Raw genomic sequence first — 12,754 nt, 5'->3', positions numbered from 1 at the left:
CACCGTTGAAGCTGTGAGGATTGTAATACGTGTAACTGTTTGAGTCGGTTCAGAAAGCCGAAATCAGGTCTAAAAACAGCCCCGGAGAAGCTGAGCAGAATCCTCCATCTTCTCCTGATCTGGGCCTTTTTCAGAGTTTGACGTTTAGAGGCCTTCCAACTCAACAAAGTAGGCCTAGATCCCAGACCAGGTCTCTTGTGGGATCTGCTTGAAGCCTGTGTTTTTAGGTCGACTTTTTTTTTTCTAGAGCAGGGCAACTTACTGCCGTTTGAGGACTCGAACAGCTTCAGAGCTGAGGGTTCTGCTGTCATTGCCAAAGTCTGTTTGACCCCCCCTCACCCCCCTTGCTCTGTTGGGTCAAACAGCGACAAATCCACCTCAGAGCTTCACCCTTCCCTTCATTTTTTCACCCTTTTGAAGAACCCCCCCAAAAACCAACCATACGATTTCCCCCGAGCTCCCCGAACTCCCCCGCCCCCCCAGCCGCCCCCCGCCACCGTCGCCCGCCCGACGCCGCCCACCCCCCGTTTTCCGAGCTGGCGTGGCGACGCAAACTCACAAATATTTACTTCCTGTACATCAAGAGGAAAGGGGGCCCCCCTTTCGTGGAATGCGGCAACATGGGCGTGTTTGACCGCGGGGTTCAGATGCTGCTGACCACGGTGGGGGCCTTCGCTGCCTTCAGCCTCATGACCATCGCCGTGGGGACAGACTACTGGCTGTACTCGCGCGGCGTCTGCAAGATCAAGAGCAACAACGAAAACGAGACCAGCAAGAAGAACGAGGAGGTGATGACGCACTCGGGCCTCTGGAGGACCTGCTGCTTGGAAGGTGAGCTGGAGCTGTGCTGTAGAAGTCACACATATGCGTATATACATGTGTGTGTGTGTGTATATATATATATATACACACCAACAACACCACACACAGGCACACAAGCAGATCGATCCCTGCATGCCCACACACACATTCACACAGTCCTGCAGTTGCACTCACATGCCCACACTATTCTGTATGTACTCTGCATCCATTCCCACACTATCTGTCTATCTATCTGTGTGACATCATTCCTTCTTTGTGTGTTGAAATGAATGCAGCTTCTTCCTGAGCAGTGATTTGGATGGCTTGTCTACCAAATGGTCACATCCTTGTCCGCGGTTTTGGGGCTGCCCTCATGGTCTGTCATGGCCAGTGTGGCCAGAATGTCTTTTTAATTGTCCCAGCAGAGAGCAGCCTGGCCCACTTAGCAAACTGCCACAGCGGGCTCCACATGGCACACACGGTCCAGCCAGGTGTACAGCTAAGTTTATCTCCGCGGCAGGCTGATGAACCCATATTTCTTACTTACGTCTATGTGGGGGGAGCAATTCAGCGATCACAGTAATCCCTCCTGCTCTCCATACTAGTCTTGTAGATGTAGATGGGGAGCGAAATCCAAAATCCTTGCATCACAGAGGGGAAACCAATGTGATGCATCAGCAGGGCTTATTTTAGAGCTGGGGTTATTGGGATTCTACTAAAAAAAAAACAGAACAAGGAAAAAAAAGTCAGTTTTAACTTTTTTGATTGTAAATCTATGGAGGTGCACTGCTGTGTTCAAAATACTGGCTGCAAAGGGATAATGAAAAAAACCCTGCTATACAGCCGTGTTTGGGAGCAGAGATGGATAGAAAACTGGCATGAATGTGTCTTTGATGTGTGCAGGAAGAGCGGTTTTTGGTGGAGGGAGAGAGAGGGGAAAGCATATGCGAGTTTGCAGTGTGAGTTTGTGATCATACAAAAGGAAAAGCTGTGAAGTGTCTCTGTGTGCGAAAGCGTCTTTGACACATGCACACAAACGCTCGCACTGCAGAGGGTCACGCACACACACGCGCACACTTTACATACGGCATTCATGTTCAATCGGTCGTGATCATAAATCACGCAATATCAAGCCCACAGATTCGAGTGACGGAGATTCACTGCATTTGTGGGATTTCTCCCACGATTCAGCGAGGCTGCACGACTGCTCTGTTCAACGTTAGCCCGGACGGGCGTTTGGGAGAAGGAGGGATAGAAAGCAAGAAGCTCTGTGTGCAACACGGTGTTCGCACGTTGAATCGGGCCTTGAAATCAGCACCTTTGTGATAAATCTGACAGAAAACGACATGTTGCTGAGTCTGGTTTGATGTCATAATCAGCACCTACCTATTACTCATGTATATGTGTGTGTGTGAGACTGTGTGTGTGCGACAGTGAGGATGCTGTGACGCGCCGCTCCCTGATTGTGACCTCACGTTGTCACACCGGTCGAGCCATGAAGCCTGATCCTGTCGCACACCTTTGTTATTCATGCTCACAGAAATGATTAGAAGACGAGCTTGTTATCAGTAAGTCCTGTAGATTCTGTCCTCATATTATTTATTTCTTTTCAGTTTCATGGCAAAGATAGAAAAGACGTGTAGTGAAACTTAAAATGACAACTCCAGCTGCTTCTTTCACTTGATCATCAAATTTTAAATGTTTTTTTCCATGGCACAACATCATGTTGTATTCTCTTCTTTCTCAGCTCTCCTGCTGTTTGACTTCATGGCATTAAACTCTGATCTCATACAATAATCTCACCTTATTTTTCTAGAACATCTTAAATTATCCCTTCATCACTTCTTTCTTTTAAAAAAAAAAGTTCATAGAGGTGATCCGGTGGCAGATGAAGCTGCAACATCACACACTAATTTTCAAAACTTAATTACATCAGAACATCACTGACATCACTTTTTTTGCTCAATATTGTTGTATTTCCTAAAAAAAAATGTATCCTTTAACCAGGTTTTTATATCCTGGACTAACAGCACTACCGTCATTGTTCCTATCTAACAGAAGCTGATGGCACATCTCTCACAAAATTGTCCAGTTCTGGTCAAATCTTAGCGTAGAACTAATCAAAGGAAATACATCATATCTATAGTTTTGTCTAAAATATCAGTTTCAAATATGATTTAATATTTCCTATGTCTCTGAAGCTTTGTAGGACTCCTGGTTGTACACGTATTGACTCTGTATGTAGGTGATGAGGTCATGTCTGGCCAGACACCATCATGTCTTGGTCGATCCTTTGACCACGTGCAAGGTAAACGAAAAAAACCCTCATCTTTCCTTTTTCTCTTTGTAAATGAGCTCATCTAGTGCTGGACAAAAACATGAAGGGCCGTGTTCATGATTAATCAGAGATTTAAATCAAAAGAAGTTTTGCACAGATATTTTTTTAACTTGGGAAAGCACAGGTGGTTTAGTTCCACCACATGTCCCATTAAGCCATGGTAGTAAACCAGCATGCATCATTAATACACCTGCGCATCCCTTGCTGGGAGGACTCCAAATGTCTGCCATGAGAAAGATTACAGATAACAGCGTAACCTGTGCCCAAGACCTGGAAGATGTAGCACTTTTTCGTCTGTCTGTTTTACACGAGTTAAACTACAGCAATAAATGTAACTGTGGTTTTTAATTCGACTTGATCTCAACAGAACACTAGCCCAGGAATAGCACAGTGCTCCCAATAACTGAAACAAACAGTTGCTAATGCTTGCTCATTCAGCGAAACACCAACCAGGTTATGAAAAGCGCTTAAAGGTCCTATACCACATTCAGAGAATCAGGTCTAGGCTCTTTTTTTAATATTGCAATTTCGCTAGAAACACAATTCAAACGGTTGCAGATAGAAGAGAAGATTTGGGATCATGGCATTCAAAGCATTCACAGGTCCACAGATGGAAAAATCAGCTTTGAGATTACAAAATGACCAAAATAAGTCCTGGTGTCCTGTGTGAGTCTTGGGTGATAAAGGTTTAGAGCACAACAGTGAACCAAACTGAAACCTAACCCTCAGTCACCTCAGTCGCTATATTAAGGTAACAAACTTTCTATAAGCTGTCTATGTAAAAAAAAATACACTTATCAGTGGCAACACAGCCTCAGTTAACCCAAACTGAATTTCCCACTGATGGCTACCTCCATCACCGCTCAGGTGCTAACACATCTGTTGCAAAAAGAAATACACTGGACAACACGGATCTTTGGTTTTGCATGAAAAGTGAAACGTACTTTCCTTCCAGCATTTATATTTTCACCCTGCAGCCTGAGCACTGTTTTAAATTTTAGCCCAGAAACAAAAGGCAGCGTATTTCACACAACTCTTCTTGCTAGCTTCTCTATTTTAAACAAAGGGCTCATTTTGTGCAGGTGTGATAACAGCTACGAGTGATCGGCCATGTGTCCACGTTATGCAATCATTTTTGAGCGCGGGTCACGGATAACAAATGTTGCACGTAACGCCGGTTGGTTTATGAACGTAGGTACAAAAAAAGGGCCAAAAACCGAAGAACTTGGCACCGAATTTTTAAAAAATTGTGTCAAATCAACGACACGTTCGCGGATGTGAACGCGGCCACGCCAACTCGCTCCATGTGATATGCTTATTTTCCTCGCTAAGTGGCTTTACTTTTCACACTCTAGGCTCGCTCTGTGTCCTTGGCACCAGAGATTTGAAATGGTTAAGAGCAGAGAGGAATCTGAGAGAGATCCAGCTTGCTCTGTTGTGCTTCGCCTTCAGAGCTACAGTTGCTTTATGGCTGTGTGGTGCAGAGAAGAGAATGAGAGGGAGGAGAGGAAGAATTGGGAGGTGTTGAGAAAGAGAAAAACGGAGGTGGTGGTGGTGGAGGGGGGGCAAGAGATAGAAAGAGCAGGCAGCCCTGGTTTGCTGTCACACCCCCTCAGGCATCCTGTGCTATCTTTAACACACAGGCCCACGTTCTATCTAACCTATCTTGCCCGCCTTTTAACATAAAACGTCACAGCGTGACAGTGATTTTACATTAGTGCTAGATACGTGATGTAAGTGATTTGTAGAAACTACTGAGTGAATGTTAAAGGTTTTGTCATCACGGTGAAACGCTGGCGTCACAACAACACCAAAGATCGCACGCAGCACTGTCACGTCGAGCTTGTGTTCGTTATTGCAGTTGTGAATGTTTCTGCTTTAAAGCTCTGCTCTGTATACAGATGGAAAAGTGCCTGTGTCTTTCTGCGTGAGGCAGGGCTCTGTCTCCATATTGGAGTGCATTACGGCGATGACATTAATTATGCTAATAGCCAACAGCTCCGGTAGCGTTGCCGTGCTAGATCGTCAACAGAGCCTCTCCACGCTGCCTCTTTATCTAAAGCCCCAGATAGTGATATGCCAGGATAGGGGAGTAACTAATTACATGGGATCCAGAATACAAAAATCCAGCTACTGACACAGAAAAAATATGCAGACCAACTCTTTATCTAAAGCCCCAGTAAGTGCATCAGTGGATGGAGAGCACAAATGGCTTGTAATCAGATTACAGTAGTAATCTGATTGGACAAAAAAAGTCATGTATCTTTCATATCAAGCACTAGTCAGAGAGTCAGTGCAGGGAGGGACGGCCGACTGCAAAAGAACACCCACTGCTTTATCGGATGCTTCATTACTTGATATGGGGAGCGGGAAATGATGATTACAAACAGATTTACTCCAAAGTCACCTGATAATGTGCGATCTGGGATCTGTAGGCTCCGAGTTCCAACCAGAAATAAATGAAATGATGCAAACTGTTAGACTGACAGGCTGAACTTCCACTGTGGTTACCTCAGTGTTTTCTATACAGTTATTTATAAGTCTATGTTGTTAATTCAGTTTTGTTTATACGGCATCAAATCACCACAACACTCACCTCAAGTTATGGGTGTTAGATTTTTTTCAGGCATTATTGTAGATTAGAGCTTTCTGCATATTTTATGATGATATTTAGGGTTATGTTTAACACAGAAGTTAACCCAAAGTTAACCCAAAGTGCTCATTTTCATGTCTCCAAAAAAATCCAGGTTCAAAATACACGAGAAGCTGAAAGGTGTGCTTTATTGAGTTAATTAATTATTGTGGAAAATTAAAAAAAAACAGTGATTTAGTGATCGATAAAATGTGTTTAGACTTTGCAAACTGCTGATGATTCATCCCATAAATCACGACACACTGCTTTCCTGCATGTAAGCTGTCTTTACAGGTCAGAAATATCAGCATCTGTATTGGTATCTGTATCTGCAACATTGGCACTGTACTGACTTGCAGTATTGCACAGGACTAGTTCTAAAAAATACCTTTGTGTTGAGGCTACATTCAAATATTAAGTCACTTACTGAGAATTATGTCCTATTGTTGTCATCTCCTTAGCTTAAAATGAACCGAATTACAATACGTCCTTCCCCTGAGGTCAGTACATCCAATGTAGTTCACAAGAAATTAATAATCAGGAACCATAAAATGTTGCAAATGTGTAAACCTGTCCCCTCCTACAATAACACAAACTCATGCTAAGGAGAGGAAAGGTTGAAGACGTAGCTGCTTAATAAAATGCTACAAATCCTAAAAAATGTCTGAAAGAGGAGTGCTGGTGTAAGAAATAAGAACCGTTGTTCTGTCTCCACACAGAGGCCTGCAAACAGTCAGCATCCAGCAGCGCTCTGTGGGCGTGCTGCTGTTGATACTGTAATAGAAGTGACTGACAGGTCAAGGCAGCTGTCAAACCACAGCCACCCAACTACTGGAAATTCTTCTCAACAGAGACAACAAAACCTATTTGGAATTATTTTTAGCCTTATAACTTATTTAAAGAAAATGCCCCACTTTTTTCCCATAATCCCTGTTGAGAACATGAAGTCTAAACACGCCTGTACACACCGGACACGCAAAACTTGTGTAAATGTTTAGTGCATTAAAAATACTTTAACTCCTCTGTTCTTATTGCAGCCATTTACAGTGACTTCAAAATTTCATAGGATGAATTGGAGGCATGTTTTTCTGACCAAGCTTGATTTTTCTGAATTTTCACATGTGAATAAACAGATTTGACCAATCAGACCACTGCATTTGGCAACAAGCGCGCTCGTAGCTCAAAACGGAGATGGTAAAAACCTTAGACGCACAGCTGTACGCTGCTGCAGGTCAATAGGCCCTCTGAAATGATTTCTCTGCCTCTTCAAATGTGATCCAGCTCTCCCAAAAACAGTTCAAACTGCCTCACTGACATCCTGAAATACGTAACAAAGCGGTCGTGATAGCTCAACTATTGGATGAAACCATGAAATTCTCCCTGCTGCTGAGTGCTCGTGAGATTTCAGTGAAAATTCTGAATTTCAACTGATTTTTCAAGCAGAAACACAAAGATGTTCATGTTTCTGAGAGTTCGTTCCACAAGACGTAAAATACAGAGAGGAGAATATTTAACCCTTGTGTGGTGTTCGTATTTTTGTTACTCAGCCAGTGTTCATGGGTCTGGTGGACCCGCTAGAGTTTTGGCTTTCCAAATTAACACTATCAAACAATTTTATGTTAAATTACTCAACAGGTGTTTACTTCATCCCAATTACAAGCCATATGAACAGCAAACATGGTTAATTTTTTCCCTTTACCTTTGTTAGATCACATTTATGAATTAATGTGCTTCTCGTTTTTGTTTTTTTTTTAATAAAATGTTATAAAAAAAAAATCAGTTATAATCAAGTGGAGTGAGTGGAAAGACAACACATTTACACGTGAAGCAATATGTTTCACAACTAAATGGGATCAGCTGCTCATCAATGGTGACATTAGGCCCAGGGTTGTAAAACAGGGGAGGTGGTGCACACACTTATCCCACACTGTCCTGATGGCAGCTAGCTTGTCTCTCTGCCGTCGAGCTGGTCTGTCGTCTTGGTTATCAAAACGGATAATCCTGGAAATTTTGTTGAAGTTTTCCAGAGACATTGATGCACGGAAAGGTTCTTGCCGGTTTCTGCATCCCACAGGATTCTGTGGATTCCCCTTTGGACCTGAAAACTCCTGCGAGGATAAGAACCCCAAAGTAGGCCTTTGGGGTTCTTAGATGAATTTGGTCCATCTCCTTCCACCTCTCTCCAAAAACACACCTTCCTTCTAGATTACTGCAATCCAGAATAATTTTCTGGATGGAATCTGGGATGAAAAGCTCAAATGAAGACTTGATGTCCTGCACATGAGTAACTGTCAGCCGTGTTGGCCCTGGCTTATCACAGTAACAGCTCTGCAGGGTGGCTCATTTCTTGGGCAAGAAGACCATTCAATTTCACCAGTTATTGACATCCGTATTTCTTCACTTGCTGTCTGGTGGGCTTGTTCTGGTCCTGGAGCTGGCTGCAGATGGGGTACTCGTCTTCGTTTTGTTACTAAATGGTGCTCAACCTCATCCTCTTCTTCAAAGTCACTGTCAGACTCTGAATTTTCAGAAATGTGAAATATTCTGAAACCTCTTTGTCAGCATCATCATCAGAAGCCACTCTCTCTTCCAAAATCAATTGGATGGCCCTCGCAGCAGATAATCTTTTGCCATCTTGATCAGTTGTGATAAAGAACCACACTGGCAAAGTCTTATTTATAGTATTATGCCCCTAATTTGCAGGTGGGACAGGGTATGAGAAAATAAAATTTGGATCCCTCAAGAAAGAGGGTAAAATGTGTGGGAATGTCAGAGCAGACGGTGTTGATAGTTGAATTTTCAACAATGTTGCAACTTTGTGCGAGAGCAGGAGGGGAAGAAAACACTATCAGCAGCACCAGAAAGGAGGAAGACAGAGTGTGGGAACACAGGACCTGCACTTTCAACACTTTTATTAGGCCTGGGTCCAGTGGACCCGAACACCTTGTATGTAATGTAAATGCGTGGGGGGAGGTACAGTATGAGGTCACTGAAAATTAGTTCAGATTTATGTTCTTCACAGAAAATAAGCCAAAGCCAATGAATTTCAGGTTGAAAAAATAATTAATTGTTAAATTTTTCTTTTGAAAAAAACTGAGAACGGGTCTCACAGACCCGAACACCATACAAGGGTTAAATCAGACTTACTGGCATTTCCGACACGCGAATTATAGAAAATGTAACCCCCCCAAAAAATGTCGTCTTTTGTGCTAGATATCAACCCAACTTTTAAGAACCCAACGCATGCTATTTTGTAAGCTAGTTAGTAAATCTGTCCGAAAAAGCAGCAATTTTGCTTTATGCTGTTTCCTCTCAGTGGTGCAGTGGGTGTCACGGTCACCACACAGGAAGAAGGTCCTGGGTTTGAATCCACCAACCAGCTGGGGCCTTTTCTGGGTGGAGTTTGCATGTTTTCCCTTCATAGGTTTTCTCTGACTTCCTCTCAAAGTCCAAAGACCTGCGCGATAGGTGATTATCGTTGTGCTTCAAAATTGGTCGTTGGTGTGAAAGTGAGTGTGAATGTGTATCTGTCGCCCTGTTAGCCCTGTGACAGACTAGTGACCTTTCCAGGGTGTACACCATCTTTCACCCTGTGACAGAATTAGGAAAGCATGTATGAAAATGGACGGACGTTCCTTCCTAAAGAGTCAGAGAAAATTGAGATATGCTGCTGCTTTGACAAACTGGCACATCAGTCAAAATGACATGTTTTACTATTACACGACCACATAAAACTTCTTAACCAGTTCAGTTATATTAAACTGGTGACAAGTGTAAAGTATTTGCCACAACAGCCCAGCTGTGCAGATGCTGCTGGTTTGTTCTATGAAGAAAAAAGTAACAAGTAACGTATGGTTACTTTTTTACTTATGACTTATTTATTACAGCAATAAAAGTTGACACAAAAATGTTCTGGGAGTCCTCTCCCAGTGGGGCTGCCATCTTTAAATTAGTCCATGGAAGTCCTGTAGGGCAACCCTGACAGGCGAATCTGGCTATAGGATCTTACAGTAGAATCAGTTGGAACAGGCAGAATTAATCTTTAAATCTATATATATCACATATGACAACTTTACTTTTGTGTATATGTGTATTTTACACTTGTGTAAAAGTGCACACAGTATCCTGGAGCAGCCTCCTAATATCCTTGCAGCCATTACTCGTCCTCTCGGACCCCCACACTCCTCCATCCAGCAGCTATCGAGTCTGCTCCAGTTGGATCCGCTCAGCGTGCCTGTCATTCTGGACGGATGGCCCCGTGTCGGTGGTCCAGCTGTGGAGGCAGGCTCCACAGATCCAGCCTGTCGTGGGTTTCCGTGATGGATCTTGCCCCGGGACAGTCTCTCGTTCGTAGGCACAGACCGGAGCTGCCCTGGGGGCCCTAGCCTTGACAGGTGGAGCTCAGCAGGCTCTAAATGTTGCTATTAATCTCCATCACGGCGGGTTTGAGAGCGAGCGAGGTGTGTGTGTGACAGCAGATATGTTTCTGGGAATGAGGTGTGAGTGTCTGAGAGTGTGCTGCGAGTATGTGTTTGTACCACCGTCAATTTTAGCTTTCATCACACTCAAAATCATTTCGCTGCTCAAGCCATCTGAACCGCCTGAACCTTTAAAAACCCTGCCACGTCGAATAATTTCCATCTATGCAGCACTCGCCTGGACTGACAAAAACATAGGCTGTGCGCTATGTACACCTGTAAGCTTATGTGTGCGGATATGTATGTATCGCAAAGGATTGTTTAAAGACAGTGAGGGACTCTGTCATTGTGAGGCTGTCTTGTAAGGGTTAGGTTACCATGGAGATAAGCGTTTATTTTAGGCTAAAGACCTGATTTTGTATTTTTCTTCAGCACCAGGTCAAAAGAATTGTTTTTAATATTTTTATTGGCAGGCTGAAAGTCAAAACACTGACCTGTTTGGTCAAAAACTGGAAGCCTCTGTGTTCTCCTCACCTTGTATGTTGCCATTGTGCACACACTTATACATTCTTGCATAATTACACTTATTCTGTGGTGTAACTTATATAACTGTACGCCATAACAGAGAACTGTAATTGGAAGTTAATAACCATGCTGCATGGCTACAAATACTTGCTGTGCGTGCATAAACTCTGTGAAGTGAAGAATTTAACTTACAGAAAAGCGACAAGTGACCTCAGGCTGACTTTTATTTATTCATTTTCTTTTAGTAATCCTGCATCCCATTATCACAGGCTTGTAAAAGCTAATGAAAACTGGCATTAGAATTAAAAAGGAAAAAATAATAATACAATCATTTGGGTTTAAGAGCTTAAGTTCTATTTGGTTGTTTTTTTGTTGTTGTTGTTTTGATTACATAATATAACTGGAAAAACATTAGTGCAGTAGTTTAGTACAGGAAGCGGGTCCTGGGCTCGACTCCACCATGTGGCGTTTACGTGTTCTCCCAGTGCCTGCGTGGGTTCCAGGTACTCCAGCTTCCTCCCACGGCCTAAGGGCATGCATGTTGGGTTAATTGGTAATTCTGAATTGTCTGTAGGTGTGAACGTGAGTTTGAATTATTGTCTGTCTCTCTGTGTTAGCCCGGTGATAGACTGGCAACCCATCTAGGGTGTATCCTATGACATGTGGGATAGGATCCAGCCCTGCCGAGACCCTAAAGTGGATAAGTGGGAGAACACGGATGGATGGATAAACCCAGAAATTGTGTTTTTCCTGTCTGTGTCCTTGAGCACCCGAGTCATTGTCATGACCGTGAACAAATGTTTTACATGGGTTTTACCACTTTTTCTCAGAGGCATGTTTATATAAACATACACCATTACTCCCCCCAAGACAGCCCAAGATCCAAATGGAGCAAATTAAAATGAGAAAAACTATTTTAATTAATTTAGTTTATATTACCCCAACCTTCTCTGTGTTAACCAATTAATGCAGTCAGTCCACTTCCTTTTTGTAGCAGTGTTGCTTGTCCTCTTTCATGGCATTGCTGGGCATCTATGGCCACATGACACGGCGTAACTATGGTGATGCAGAGCTCTGTTGGCAGCACAAGGCCGGCTGTCACACAGGCATCACGGCCTCTCAATCAAAGCGACTGTTTACGAGCACTCACACCACCTGGGACTGACACACACACTCCAGTCCGCGCCATGGGAGGGGCATCAATCACACACGCAGCAAACAGCTACGTGCAAAAGAGCGAGCGCACGCACAAGTGTAGTAGAGACACGACAACACACAAGCATTGTTCTAAATAAGGCAATGAAACTAATAATAACAATAAATGGACAGTTTTGCAAAACCTTCACAGCAATAAAGAAAAAAGTAAATAAATAAATACAAAAAAAATAAATAGTTAAAGGAAATATGACAACAATCTAAACATATAAACCCCATATGGAAAAGAAATAGTAAAAGCTTATAAAAGACTTGCATAAGATGCCTACTTCATGTGGTGAATCATATAAGGCTTATATGTAGGGATGGGTACCGGTGTCCGGTGCCATGATGGCACCGGTTCTGACATAAACGGTAGTAACCAGACCGAAAAGCAGCGTACATTTCGGTGCTTTATTTCAGTGCTTTTTTTTCCTGAGCTGTGATACACTTCTAGCCAATAATTTTACGTTTCCGAGGATAGTAGGCGGGTCCAGGTACGTACGTTCTGTTAGAGCAGAGCTACAGATTAAAAATGCCCAAGGCGAAGCGGTCAAAAGTCTGGCTGTACTTCACAGCAAAAGATGCAAACTCAGCAGCCTGCAACAAGTGCTTTAAGCTGATACTGTCAAAGGAGGTAACACCTCGAATCCGATGAAACACCTGGCGACGCATAGCATTTTTTTAAAAGCCGAGAAATGCGCCGTATTTGATAGCTTGCTGCGAGACCTCACACTGTGCACGTTGGGTGGGTTGCCAGTTATCGGACCCGGAGCAACATCCCCCAAAAACCCGAAGAATAGAGTCCTGGCCCCTAGCCCTGCCAGTGTAGCAGAAATGATGAGG

General features: G+C 43.3%; 1 protein-coding gene across 1 annotated transcript in view; it reads left to right on the top strand.

The window, feature by feature from the left end:
* Positions 1-481: 481 nt before the first annotated feature.
* Positions 482-12,754, top strand: part of cacng2b (calcium channel, voltage-dependent, gamma subunit 2b) — a 70,491-nt gene continuing 58,218 nt past the window's right edge. Inside the window, exon 1 of the mRNA XM_080879864.1 lies at positions 482-831. Within this exon, the coding sequence (XP_080735990.1) occupies positions 621-831 (211 nt within the window). The 5' untranslated portion in view covers positions 482-620. The remainder of the gene's footprint in view (positions 832-12,754) is intronic.

Source organism: Rhamphochromis sp. 'chilingali' (genome assembly GCF_963969265.1).
Source record: "Rhamphochromis sp. 'chilingali' genome assembly, chromosome: 4".
Lineage (NCBI taxonomy): Eukaryota > Metazoa > Chordata > Actinopteri > Cichliformes > Cichlidae > Rhamphochromis > Rhamphochromis sp. 'chilingali'.
Note: the sequence above shows the minus strand (reverse complement) of the source record. Positions and strands in the feature narration are given on the sequence as shown.